The sequence below is a fragment of the Arvicanthis niloticus genome, chromosome 30, assembly GCF_011762505.2.
Source record: "Arvicanthis niloticus isolate mArvNil1 chromosome 30, mArvNil1.pat.X, whole genome shotgun sequence".
Classification (NCBI taxonomy): domain Eukaryota; kingdom Metazoa; phylum Chordata; class Mammalia; order Rodentia; family Muridae; genus Arvicanthis; species Arvicanthis niloticus.
Window position 1 is genome coordinate 5135933 of NC_133438.1, and position 12736 is coordinate 5148668.

General features: G+C 52.9%; 2 protein-coding genes across 3 annotated transcripts; one reads left to right on the top strand and one right to left on the bottom strand.

Annotated features, from left to right (window-relative positions):
• Positions 1-678: 678 nt before the first annotated feature.
• On the bottom strand, positions 679-4072 carry Znf524 (zinc finger protein 524). Its single transcript, XM_076927638.1, has 2 exons — positions 3793-4072; positions 679-1706 (listed from the first exon to the last, which is right to left on the bottom strand). The coding sequence occupies exon 2, from the start codon at positions 1666-1668 to the stop codon at positions 745-747; it is 924 nt and encodes a 307-aa protein (XP_076783753.1). The 5' UTR covers positions 1669-1706; positions 3793-4072; the 3' UTR covers positions 679-744.
• Positions 4073-4335: 263 nt separating this feature from the next.
• Fiz1 (FLT3 interacting zinc finger 1) lies at positions 4336-11935 on the top strand. Of its 2 annotated transcripts, none has more exons than XM_076927634.1 (3): positions 4336-4474; positions 6095-6439; positions 9748-11935. In XM_076927634.1, exons 1-3 carry the CDS (start codon positions 4463-4465, stop codon positions 10936-10938), a joined length of 1548 nt encoding a protein of 515 aa, XP_076783749.1. In that variant the 5' UTR covers positions 4336-4462; the 3' UTR covers positions 10939-11935. The 2 variants fall into 2 exon arrangements, with proteins under 2 accessions (XP_076783749.1, XP_076783750.1); XM_076927635.1 differs by lacking the exon at positions 4336-4474 and adding an exon at positions 4619-4737.
• The last annotated feature ends 801 nt before the right edge of the window (positions 11936-12736 follow it).

The following is a 12736-nucleotide window of genomic DNA, read 5'->3' on the forward strand; positions in this document are numbered from 1 at the left end:
CTTTTAACACAACAACCTTGAACCCTGCTTCATTTTAAAAGTACTTCCTTTAAGCCCCGCCCTTCAGTTAAATACCATTCATTCCCTCTAAATTGCTTTCTGCCAGCCAAGTCTAAACTTCTTTGATCCTCAGCCCAATTTTCAGCCTCCTCTTAGGTTGGGCAGCTCCAACCTAAGTTTTTACTGCCCAACGTTTGAATCTCATCTCAGCCCTGCCTTCTCCTCCAGCTCACACCCTTCTCTCTAAATGCTATCGAGATGGCCAGTGCTGTTCACCCTCCTCAACCCACAGCCTTGAGCTGGCCACTCAACCCAGGGCCTTCCGGTATTCAAGGTATGTCACCATTGAACTAGACATCGAGCCCTCAACTTAGTTTTTCCTTCCAAATAGGAAGTCCTCTGGAAAAGAAACTGGAGCAAAAAGCGTCTCTGTAGAATTTGGAGGAATTTAACTGGGATGGAGGAGCCTTGAGTCACATTTGCATAGCATGTTTTACAGTACTTGTCTGGTGGAGGTTAGCTTGGGCAAAGGCTTGTTCCAAGCCATCGGTTCTTTGGCACCCCACTAAGGAGATATGTGAGATGGGGTTCTCTCCAATCACGCACACATACCTTGTCAGGCAAGGTAATGGAGGAACACCGAAAGGGACAGGCACCATGACTGAACACACACTGGAAGTCAGTAGGCAGGGATTTATTTCCACAGCCCATGCCTCCCAGAGCTTGTCAGTCCACAGGAGGCTGCTAGATGGCATCAGGACCCAGAGGTTCAGGTCCCTGCTTTTGATCCCCTTCCAAGGCAGGAATACCACCAGAAACAAGGGTGCCTTGCCCTTCTTGCCCAAGCCCAGCACCAGCCAGGGGAGAAGTGGTAGATGATATGGTCCAAGCAGACTCCTTTCCTTCAGGACTCTCCTGTACCCCTTCTTGAACAGGGACGCCCCCATCGTCGTCGTCCCACAGCGGTTGGGGTCTTGGGTTTGGGGGGCACAGGCGCACAGGCATCCCCACAAGCTCTGGGTGTTTTCGTTTGTAATGGCGCCGGAGAGTATTGGCCTCGGTGAAGCGCACCCTGCATGAGGGACATTGGTATGGTCGCTCACCAGAGTGGATGCGGTGGTGATGTGCGAGCTCCCCTGCCTCTCGGAAGCGGCGAGGGCAGAGCACACAACGGAAGGGCCGAAGACCAGCATGGATGTTGCAATGGCGCCGCAGGTGGCTGGACCGTTTGAAGGTCTTGCCGCAATCTTTGCACACATGTGGCTTCAATTCTGAGTGCGAGATGCTGTGGCGCTCCAGGTCAGAGAGGTAGGGGAAGGCTCTCAGGCACACAGGACAGAAGTGCGGGGCCCTCTTGGAACCAGAGCCCTGGGACCCATCTGTTGCTGACCCTTCGGGAACTGTATAAGGAACACCCTGATCATCGATCAACAGCAGATCGCTGCTGCCACTGCTGTCCACTGGTGCTGTCAACGGGGTTTCCTGCACTGATCTGGGGGGACGGCCCCGCTTTCGAGGGAGGGAGGACTTGAGAGTCCGATTGGACGTGGAGGCTCCCCCTGGAGGTCGGCCTCGGCGGCCCCGGGGAACAGGAGGAAGTAAGGCCAGAGGTTTTTCTTCCTCCCCAGACAAAGTTGAAGGCAACGGGTCTGAGCTGGGGTTGTCCATTGGGCAGTGGGGAGCTTGAGTCTGGGTACTGGAGCCGGCTAAGAGAAGAGAGGGGGCGGTGTCAGTGTGTTGAGGGTTTAAGTCCCCCGTATATCCCAGTATCTCACCTATCCCTTCTAATCTTTTGAGACCCATATAACAAGTCTGTATAAGTTAATAAGACATACTGATTGTCCTCCACCAAAGGGTATCCCATGACTTTCTAACCCTTCCATTGTGTTTGGATCTGGAGTTTCTTTCATGGTGATTTGAATAAGAATGCCCCCCCCCCCAGGGTTTTATGTTTGAATGTCTGGATCCATTAGTTGAATTGTTTGGGAAGGATGTGGTAGGTGTGGCCTTGATGGAGTAGGTTTTTCACTAGGAGTAAGCTTTGAGGTTTCAAAATCCTACACCAAGCCAGTCTCCCTCTCCCTCAAACTTCTGGGTCAGATGTCAGCTCTTAGCCACTGTTCCGGTACCATGTCAGCCTGCTGCCCATCATTCTCCCAATCACGATGATCATGGTCTAGCCCTCTGAAAAATGTAAGCAAGCCTCCGGTCAAAGTGCTTTCTTTATAAGTTGCCGTGATCACAGCTTTTCATCACAGCAACAGAAACAGTAACTACAAAAGCCTTTAAAGTCAAACAAGCCAAAGTAAATAACGAGAGAGAGAGAGAGAGAGAGAGAGAGAGAGAGAGAGAGAGAGAGAGAGAGAGAGAGATGTGGGCCTTTAAACAGCCCATCAAATGCTGGGCCACAAGGGTCTCAAAAGGTTCCTGCTCCCCACAGAGCTGGTGAAGAGAGAGAGGTCCTAGCCAGAATCCATTGATGTGTCTGGGCTTTGAAGTCATATACCAGAAGTCAAATGCTGACTCGGCCCCTTCCTTTGTGGTCTTAGCTAAGATCCTTACTTCTCTGATCTCATCTGTATATTTTGTAAGACGGAACGCAGGGATTTTTGTTGGTTGTTGGTTTTGATTTGTTTTACCTACTAACCCAGACATGCTGTGAACATAAAACAGCCAGCCGGCAGAGCAGCACTGGTGGTTAAACCTCACACCAACCCTTTGAGGGAACACATTTTCAGTTTTGCAAACTGGGACACCAAGGCACAGGAAAGCCAAGTGAGTTCCCTAAGTTCTCTCTGCCAGTAAGTGACAAAACACAAACCAGTCTTACTGACTTCAGTGGCCCAGGAGATGAGAAGGACCTAGGGGGACAACGGTGTTTGTGTGTACACATGTGTGTAACCCTGCGTGTACGGTGAATATCCTGAGGTCTCCAGGTCCTGGGTTTGGATCCAGTCCAGCCAATAATTAGCATGTGATTCTACAAGTGGCTTTGCCTCTGAGTCTGTTTCCTTCTCTGTAAACGCAATATACCAAGTTTGTTGGGTAGAATCGACAGGGATAAGGAAGCTTCAAAAATCTTCTTAGTGCACAGCCTAGAATACAGAAGGCATCCAAAAATCCAGGATTTTCCCCAGTGCTCACACGATCCCAGGATGGTAGAAATTGCGTGTACTTGGGGTGAAAGGCAGGTGCAGCTAGCAGCAGATGCTGTGGGGAGACCCTGCACCCCTCTTTAAATTGTTTTGTTGTTTGGTTGGTTTTAGGTCTTGTGTGTGATGCCAGCTATCCAACTCAGGGCCTCACATATACTAGGCTTGAGCTACACCCCCAAAACTTGCACCCCCCCCCCGTTTAATATGCACACAGCTTGAGGTCCACACAGGAGCAACTTTTCCAGGATCATATGGTTCGCACCATGGGGTAGCCTGGACAAGAAGCTGAGTTTCTGGAACATACCTATGAAGTGAGAGTGGCTCTTCGACCCTCCCCCCCTAGAGCCCCCCAGAGTCCAGTTCGACGCGTGCTTGTCAGGCGGGAGTGGCTCAACCCGCAAGCGGGCGGGCACTCCGGGTGCGGTGGCCAATGAGCGGCGCGGGGACATTGGCGGCAGGGGCTGCCAGGAGGGGGTCTGCGCGCACGAGCCCAGACCGCTCCGCGAGGCGCGAGGTCGGCGTGTGCAGGGGACAGAAAAGAAGCAGGGAACAGGTGCCCGGTGCGCGCTCGGGCGCGCGCACCAGGACCACCCCCTTTCCCCCTTCCCCCCGACCCGGGCCCCCCGCCCCTGGGTACCTCATTTGCATGCTGCCTGGGCTCGCCTGTGTGCGCGCGCGCGCCGGGGGCGACGGGCCGAAGCGTGGGAAGGGGCGGGGGAGAGGGGGCCCAGCCCCTAGGCGGCGGCGGCGGCGGCGGCGGAGGGGGGGTGGAGCACGAGCGGAGCCCCGCCCCTCGGTACCGACGCCGGCGGCCCCTCCCTCCCCAGCCGCCAGCGCCCGCGGGGAACAAAGAGGTTGCCCTGGGACCAAAGGCCGGGACACGCCTGCAGCAAACGCGCCTGCGTACCAGTCGCCTTCGTTTGCCTAGTGACAAACGCACAAAAAAATCCCCAACCACCTCTAAGTGTCTTTCCTCCCACCAAGCATTCCCAACCCGGTGACCCAATCAAATACAGGTACCGGATAGATGAGAAGCGGGAAATGGCTGCTAAGTGCCACTAATTAACATGGCGCCCAACATGGCTTCACAGCGCCATGGAAATAAAAGTAATAAAAATGGTGCTTGGTGATTCCTAACTCTGAACAAGTTTGACCACTTGGATTTTCCTCCCTCTTCCAGCATCCTACCCAGCAGAAGTCAAAGACTAGAGAAAAGGGATCCTATGTGAACACATCTACGTTAACTCTTCGTAACCGCACCGGGGACTGCGAAATGCGGCGCGCTGAGCGGATTGCCCTTAATCTAGATGGCGCTGCAGGTGACTTAGACCCCGCCCCTCCCCCTGCCCTCAACAAAGATGGCGCTAGCCTAGCTTCTTTAACCTCCGTGGCTGGGAATGGGAAAGGAAAAACAGAAGGGCGGGGTGGGGGCGGGATAAAAGAGCCAAGAAGGAGGGGGAAAGGGGGATCGTCGGGTGGGGGGGAGTTGGGGGAGAAGAGAGCCGAGGCGGAAGTCAAGGGGCCCCTCAGGTGGAAGTGACGCTGACCCCGCTGCCCAAAATGTCGGCGCCCAGAGGGAGGTGTAAGTAATTAAACTGGGAAGCGGACAGACTTTCCCGGCCTCCCGGGGTCCTGCCTGGTCCCCAGGACCTCCGCAACGCAAAAGCAAGGGGGTCTTGCCTACTCTTGGGGCCGCCCGACCTGGCCCCCACCCGGGCGTCCGAGACTGCACCTTCTAGGGACAGGGAAAGGGGTACAAAGGGCCAGTTTTCCAGGCCTTGTTGGAACGATCGCGCAGGGTGGGGGCAACACCCTCCCCCCCACCCACACGCCTTGGGGTGCAGGACGGGGCGGAGCTTATGGTGGCTGGGGCGGGGCTGGAGGAGGAGCTTGTTGGGGCGTGGCTTATAGTCTGAGGGGCGGGATTTCAAGAAAGGGCAGTGACTGCTTAGAAAATGGGAGAGGTTTATACAAAGTGGGGCCTGGGAAAGGGGCGTGAATCACATGCAATGGGGGAAAGGGCCTTGGTTGAAAAATTGAAGAAACTTCGTAAGGCTAGTGGAAAAACGGGGTCCAGTAAGACAAGAGAGGCCCAGAGTACGTTGTATGAAGTTTGCCTAAGGTGTGACTTAGAGAAAAGCTTACCGCGGCAAGGGGCGCCAATGTAGGTGTGCAGTTTGGAGAGTTTTAGTGGAACTATCAGGTTTCTATCATGAAGGTAAAAATGTTTGGAGGGGGCTTGGCGGCAAGCTAAGAAAATAATAAGAAAGTAGAGGCAATCATAGAAAAATGTGACTTATTTGAAGGAAAAGTTGGGTGGGATTTGGAGGCAGGTCTCAGTGAAGATCTAACTTAGAAAAAGTCAAATGAACTTAGAAGCATATGGGAATAGAGGAACTAAGAGGCACTTAGACTGCTCAGTTAAGTCTTTTCTGTGCCTCGGCTTTCCTAAGTGCGGTGTACACCTTGCTACAATTTTACTTATCTCAAACCATCACTGTAAAAAGCATAAGGCCAATGTGCTTGGCCCCAAATCCTTGTTTCGCTAACTTGTCTACAAAAAATAGTTAGAAGCAAGGGGTCTGTGGAGAAATAGACTGAATGCTTAGGGAAGAGAGGGAGGGGCTCAAAAAGAGACAGCCCACACCTAAGCAAGAGTAGGAGGGCCTTAATTTGTAGTGGGCAGGGCCTGGAGAGGATTGAGGGAGAGCCCTCAGAACACCTCTTGAAGAAAAAGTGACGTACATGTGGCTGGGAAGATTCAAGAACGATGAGGATTTGTAAAGAGTGGGGAAAATTTAATGGGTAATGGTTGCAGCTTGGTAGTGGGCGTGGCTTAGCGCTGGGAGAGTCTCCCTGAACTGCTTCAGAGCCAAGAGAGCCAAGGGAAGGGATGGCAGGTGGAGAGGTGACTTACCTGTGTCTCTTCTGTACTCCAGAGAAAGCCCCAAGCCACCACCGGACCTCCCACCATGGATGACCCGTCGATTCCTGTGGTTCCTGCTCCGATTGCTGCACCAGGACCAGCACCATCTGCCGCTGCGCCTCGGGTCCCCTTTCACTGCAGCGAATGTGGCAAGAGCTTCCGTTACCGATCAGACCTGAGGCGCCACTTTGCTCGACACACGGCCCTCAAGCCCCACGCATGTCCTCGATGCGGCAAGGGCTTCAAGCATAGCTTCAACTTGGCTAACCACCTACGCTCACACACTGGTGAACGGCCCTATCGATGCTCCGCCTGCCCTAAGGGATTCCGAGACTCCACTGGCCTGCTGCACCACCAGGTGAGTCTGGGGAGTCACACATGACGGAGACACTGGGACTCCCTTCCACTCAGGGACAGGCAGCTGATTATGTCCCTGGTTAGTAAGTTTGTCCCACATATTTCTCTACCTCTCCTGCCTCTGATGCCTACCAGTATCTGCAGCCTTGTGTTTATAATCCTCTTTCTTACCATCATGAAAATAGGTTTATGTACATCCAACTCCTTTATTCTGCAGTGATCAATTTCCCCTACACAGAACACAGGCCTTCAAGGGAACTCAACGAGGCCTTCAGAAAACTTACATTCCTTCAAATGATCAGGCACCAGGTGGAGGTTAAAGAAAGCAATTTCTGAGAAAAGAGTTCTCTAAGGGAGAAGTTGGGAAGCAAATTAAAAAAAAAAAAAAATCAGGGCATGGTGATATGTTCTTATAGTCCCAGCGCTTGTGAGGTAGAGGCAGGAGGATCAGGAGTTCAAGGTCATCCTCAGCTACACAAAGTTTGAAGCCAGCTTGGGCCATATGACCCTGTCCCAGACAACAAAACCGAAATTAATGCATAGGAGTACATTAGATTGTTGTAGATAACAGGGTACAGTGTGTCTTATTGAGACTTGAAGTGTGAGATGTCCACTTGGGAAAAGCATTATAGGTCAAAAGACCAGCAAGTACAAAAGCCAGGAGTTGGGGAGGCTCCGATGTGCTCACAGGTGTTACATTGACTGTTCCTGGAGAGAAACAAACTAACATTCACCCCAGGTAGGACACCAACAGCAGACCAGAATACAGTTGCACAAAAGTTCTGTTTGGCACATCTGAGGGTTTAACTGAGTTCTCTTGGAGAGCACAGGTGAGGGGTTACAGCAGCATGGGAAACACCCCAGCCCAGCCCTCAGCAGGCACGTCAGCACAAAGCTCCTGCTATCATGGATGAGTGATTCTGGTGGAAGCTGCATAATGGGGTCCTGCTTTTAGTTACCGTCCACCTCCTAACACTGTTAACATCTCCCAAGGTCACTTGCAGCTGGGGAGGATAAGAGCTGGACCTCTGGGAGCTGCCTTGGCATGGGCTTAGGTCGGCTCAAGGAAAGAAAACAAAAACAAGCTGTGTCTTCACGGATGCTGCTGGAGAAGATGGCCTGGTTGGGCCATCGTGCAGGGTCCTGTGAAGTGGTCCAGTTTACAAAGGGAAAAGGCAGGAGTGTTTATGGAGAAGAGAGATGGGATTTGAACTCAAGCCTGTGGTTGCCTAGAGCCCTGGCCGTAGCTATGTTCTGTGGGAATCAGTTCCTAGATGAGGTCAGCACGGAGAACCAGCCAGCTGGCCCACAGCAGGGCTGTGACTGGGGAGATGGAGTCCCCTTTTGTAGATTCCTAGACGCTTGGACAAGAAAAATTTAAAGCAGACTTAGAAACTTGAGAACCATCTTATTAGAATTTGAAAGAAAAACCCTAAAAAGGCCAGCTATTAGTCTTGGCAGCTTCAAGGTGGGGTTGGAGGGTTGTGGAAGCAGTAAGAGAAAGAGAGAAAGACCATTCTTTTAAGTTAGTCCAAGAAAGAAGGCATGCTTGTTGTCGAGGTTCTGCAAGCAGCTACATGGGAGGTATCTCTTCAGAGACACAGAAAGTTGAACGTGTGGGGGCAAGCATGCTAACGGCTTGGGCTGGTATCCTAAGAAGAGACAGAAAGTAGAAAAGGAACCTGCAGTGGTGGCACATGCCTTTAATCTCAACACTGGAGGGAGGGGGCTGTGGATCTCTGTGTTGAAGGCCAGCCTGGTCTACAGAGTGAGTTCCAGGACAGCTAGGGCTACACAGAGAAACCCTGTCTCCAAAAGACAAAAACAGCCAGGTGGCAGTGCTCACCTTTAATCTTAGCACTTGGGAGGCAGAGGCAGACCGATTTCTGACTTGTAGGCCAGCCTAGTTTACTGTGAGTTAGGACTTGTTAGGCCTTTTGAGCTAAGAACTCAGAATAGCATGCAGACTCAGGAAAGAGCTGTAAGCAACTGCATCAGGGAGGACTCCTGAGCAGGGCAAGTTGTCACCTCATGAATGAGATAACCATTTCTCCCATCTCCCTCACTGTCTCCCAGCCAGGTCCTTGACAGGCCCAATTGGAGTAACTCTTTTGTTGTTGGTGGTTTTCTTTTGTTTTGAGACTAGTTTCTGTGTAGCCCTGGCTGTCCTGGAGCTAGTCCTGTAGACCAGACTGGCCTCAGACTTGGAGATCCACTTGCCTCTGCCTTCTGAGTGCTGGGATTAAAGGGGAACCACCACCACCCAGCTTGGATTAAGTCTTAGGGAGGCGACAGCAGCATGCTGTGTTTGAGGCAGCTTAGAATGTTGTGTCTCCACCCAGAGCACAAAATAGAATTCAAATCTTTTAAGATTTATTTACTTGGGCTAGAGAGATGGCTCAGTGGTTAAGAGCAGTAACTGCTCTTCCAGGGGTCCTGAGTTCAATTCCCAGCAACCACAGGGTGGCTCACGACCATCTGTAATGAGATCTGATGCCCTCTTCTGGTGTGTCTGAAGACAGCTATAGTGTGTTCATATACATAAAATAAATAAATAAATCTTTAAAAAATATTTATTTACTTATTTATTATGTATATGGGTGCTTTTCTGGCCTGTATGTCTGTACTACATTTTACTCCTGGTACTCCAGTGGGTAGGAAGAGAGCATTGGATTCCCTGGAACTGACGCTACGGGCTGCTGTTAGCTGCCGTGTGGGTGCTGGGAATAGAACCTTGATCCTCTGGTCTTCCTTTAAAATACATTTATTCCATTTTTTGTTCTTGTTTGGTTCATTGATTGTTTTGTGACTGGGCCTCCAGCTCACAGGATTGGCCTGCTACTGCCCCTGTCTCCTGGGTGCTGGGATTAAAGGCTTGCACTAGTCCAGCCCCACAGAGTAAGATGTGCCACGGCTCATCTTACAGAACTAGGCCTCTCCTTCCACCATGTGGGGTCCCAGGGATCAAACTCCAGTCACCAGGCTTGGCTACAAGTACCTTTGCCTGCCGAGCCATCTTGCTAACCCAGATTCTTTTGGCCAGAAGGAAGTAGCTTTCTTTTAATGGGCCTTGATAAAGCCCTACTACTTTTCATTTTGGTATTTTAAACTTTTCATGAGAGGCGCTTGAAAAACTTGGTTTCACGAGGAGGTAGGGTTCCTTCTCAATGGCCCCCACGCCCACTGATGCCTGTTTAGTTACCTAACAGAGGAGAGCCAGCCGGTGGATTCTAGAGTGAACCTAGAATCTCCTGGGGATCTGTTGCAGGGCGCAGATCTTCAGCCCTTCCTCTGTGCTCTCGTTCGCAGGTCGTCCACACTGGTGAGAAGCCCTACTGCTGTTTGGTCTGTGAGCTCCGCTTCTCCTCTCGCTCCAGCCTGGGCCGCCATCTCAAGCGGCAGCACCGGGGCACACTTCCCTCTCCTCTGCAGCCCAGCCCGGGCCTGCCTCCCCTGAGCTCCCCCTGCTCAGTATGTTGCAACGTGGGTCCCTGCTCGGTTTGTGGAGGTGGAGGGTCCGGTGGAGGAGAGGGCCTGGAAGGAGCAGGAGCGACCAGCTGGGGACTGGCAGAGGCTGCAGCAGCCGCGGCGGCCTCACTGCCCCCATTTGCATGCGGTGCCTGTGCCCGGCGTTTTGACCATGGCCGGGAGCTGGCAGCCCACTGGGCTGCACACACCGATGTGAAGCCATTCAAGTGCCCGCGCTGTGAGCGTGACTTCAATGCACCTGCGCTGCTGGAACGCCACAAGCTCACTCACGACCTGCAGGGGAGCACTGCACCTCCAACGCAGGTTTGGGCCTCGGGTGGGGGTCCGGAGGTGGCAGGAGAGGGTGACGCCTTGGAGGTGGGGGCCGCCCCCCCGACTTGGGACGCCGGGCTGCTCCTGAGCCCTACCGGGGCAGGAGTGCCCAAGCTGGAGGCACTGCTCCCCGGGGACGAGGGCACTGGGAATGCCCGGGCTCCGGCTGCAGCAGGCGAAGCATCCTCGGAAGATACACTGTACCAGTGCGACTGCGGGACCTTCTTCGCATCTGCCCCAGCTTTGGCCAGCCATCTAGAGGCGCACTCGGGCCCAGCCACGTATGGCTGTGGCCACTGCGGGGCGCTGTACGCAGCTCTGGCTGCCCTGGAGGAGCATCGGCGTGCAAGCCATGGTGAGGGTAGTGGGGAGGCAGCCCCCGGCGGTGAGGGCGAGCAGGCAGCTGGTGGGCCGGGACCCGGCCCCTCCAGCCGTGGCAAGAAAATCTTTGGCTGTTCCGAATGCGAGAAGCTGTTCCGTTCGCCTCGAGACCTGGAAAGGCATGTGCTAGTCCATACTGGGGAAAAGCCATTCCCATGCCTGGAGTGTGGCAAGTTCTTCCGCCACGAGTGCTACCTCAAGCGTCACCGGCTGCTGCATGGCACAGAGCGGCCCTTCCCCTGCCACATCTGCGGCAAGGGCTTCATCACGCTTAGCAACCTCTCCAGGCACCTGAAGCTACACAGGGGCATGGACTGAATAACCAGGATACCCTTGCCCACTAAGTCCAGAGCCAGACCATAAGATGAGCCAGGCCCCCGCCTGGAAAAAATGGTGCCACCCAGAACCCACACAGGACCACAGTGAAGCATCCTTCAGCAAAGGAATCTAAAAACATAATTGTTGGGGAATTTCTGAAATCTACAGAGACTCTTCACTTTGAGACCCCTAGAATGTGGCATGTTCAAGTCACCTGGCTTTCGAGACTGGGGACATAGTAGTGAAAAAACGGGTCTCCACTAACATCTCTCAGCAGATAACATGTAGGCATCCCCATATTTTAACCACCTACTTCTTGTGAGCCATCATTCCAGATGACCTTCATCTAGGGAATGGGGGTGGGGCAATATCTTGGACTCCTTCAGGATCCCCTCCAGATGACACCTGTCAGCCACTGGTGGCCTCAGAACATGAGTATAACCGAATTTTGCCTTCCCCCAATTTTGCTTCCTATACTGAAAGAGGACCAGGGTAGATGTCCCCCACCTTCAATTAACCCACTCTCAGATTAGGTCTCCCTTACTGCAGAATGGTCTTACCCTACTGATCTTCCCCCATCCTGAACACTAGATTAGACTGGCCCAAAGTCTCCCCGCCCTTTAGGTTGGACTGACCCAGATGCACATAATCCTACCTGCTTGGAATGGGCTGGTGTCTGGAATGGTGGCCTAACCCCACTCTCCTTAGACTACTAGGGCAGACATTCCCTTATGCTGTAGAGCGCAGTCCTTTGACCACGATTTCCCCAATCCTGTGACTGGTGGAGGTGGCAGACATTGAGGTTTTCCCTCCCCCTTGACTTGTAGGACTTTGGTCTTTCTAGCACTACAACTTGACTCTGTTCCAACATCCCAGGGGATAGGGGAACTTGGCCAGGGGTTTCTCCCCTCCCCACACACACCCCCATGAGCCTCAACCCGACCCCCTGACCCCTCTCCCCAATGTCTCTGGGACTCCAATAAACCTCATTCAGTCACTACTGTCTTGTTTTCTGATCCTGGGTTTTAGGGAGGTGGGGCTCTCTCCCTCTTGAACTTAGATTATGTCCGCTAGGGCCTAGAGAGATGGCTCTGCTGTCCTTTCAGAGGACCGGAGTTCAGTTTCTAGCACCTACACCAGGCTGTTCATAAACACCTGTAACTCAAGCTCCAGTGTTTGCTTGTGGCCTCTGTGAGCTCTGCATTCACATGTACGAAGCCACGTACACATACACATCATTTCTCTTTAATCTTTAAAAACTAAATAAATGCAGGTCCTTGAGGGGGAGGGCTTGGGAAGCCCCGCCCCTTCTCATGGATTTATAAGCAGGGATGGGGGCTTGCGGGGGGGGGGGGGGGGGCGGGGAGTGATGCCTCACAGGGTCCTACCTCTCTGTGAGTACTTGTAGGAAAGTCATTAACTGCCTGTGCTATTCCTCACTAGTGTAGCTACTGGTAAGTTGCCCACACTCCCGTTCAGTACCCATAAACACGCCATACGACATGTCCCTTGGAGACCAAGCAGCCTCCTGAAGAGGCTCCATCCCTTCAACTTTGCCTTCTGCAGATGCGCATGTACGTTAGACCCCCTCATGAAACCCTACGGAACAGAACCAGCCCATCAGAGGAGAGGGGGCGCACTCATGCATGTTCCAGGACATCCCTGTACTGTGCCTGCTTACCCCACACCGAGTATCCTAAACTCTGCATAGACCCTGGGGTGAACAAAGCAGAAAGTGCTGGGCCTTCCTGTGAGTGTGGGGAGGGAGGGAAGAATCAAATGGAGATGGTCATTTTGT

Coding starts and splice junctions, on each gene's coding strand:
- Znf524 (XM_076927638.1), bottom strand. CDS start 1,668: ATGGACAACCCCAGCTCAGACCCGTTGCCTTCAACTTTGTCTGGGGAG.
- Fiz1 (XM_076927634.1), top strand. Junction 6,440..9,747: donor CTGGCCTGCTGCACCACCAG/GTGAGTCTGGGG, acceptor TCTCGTTCGCAG/GTCGTCCACACTGGTGAGAA.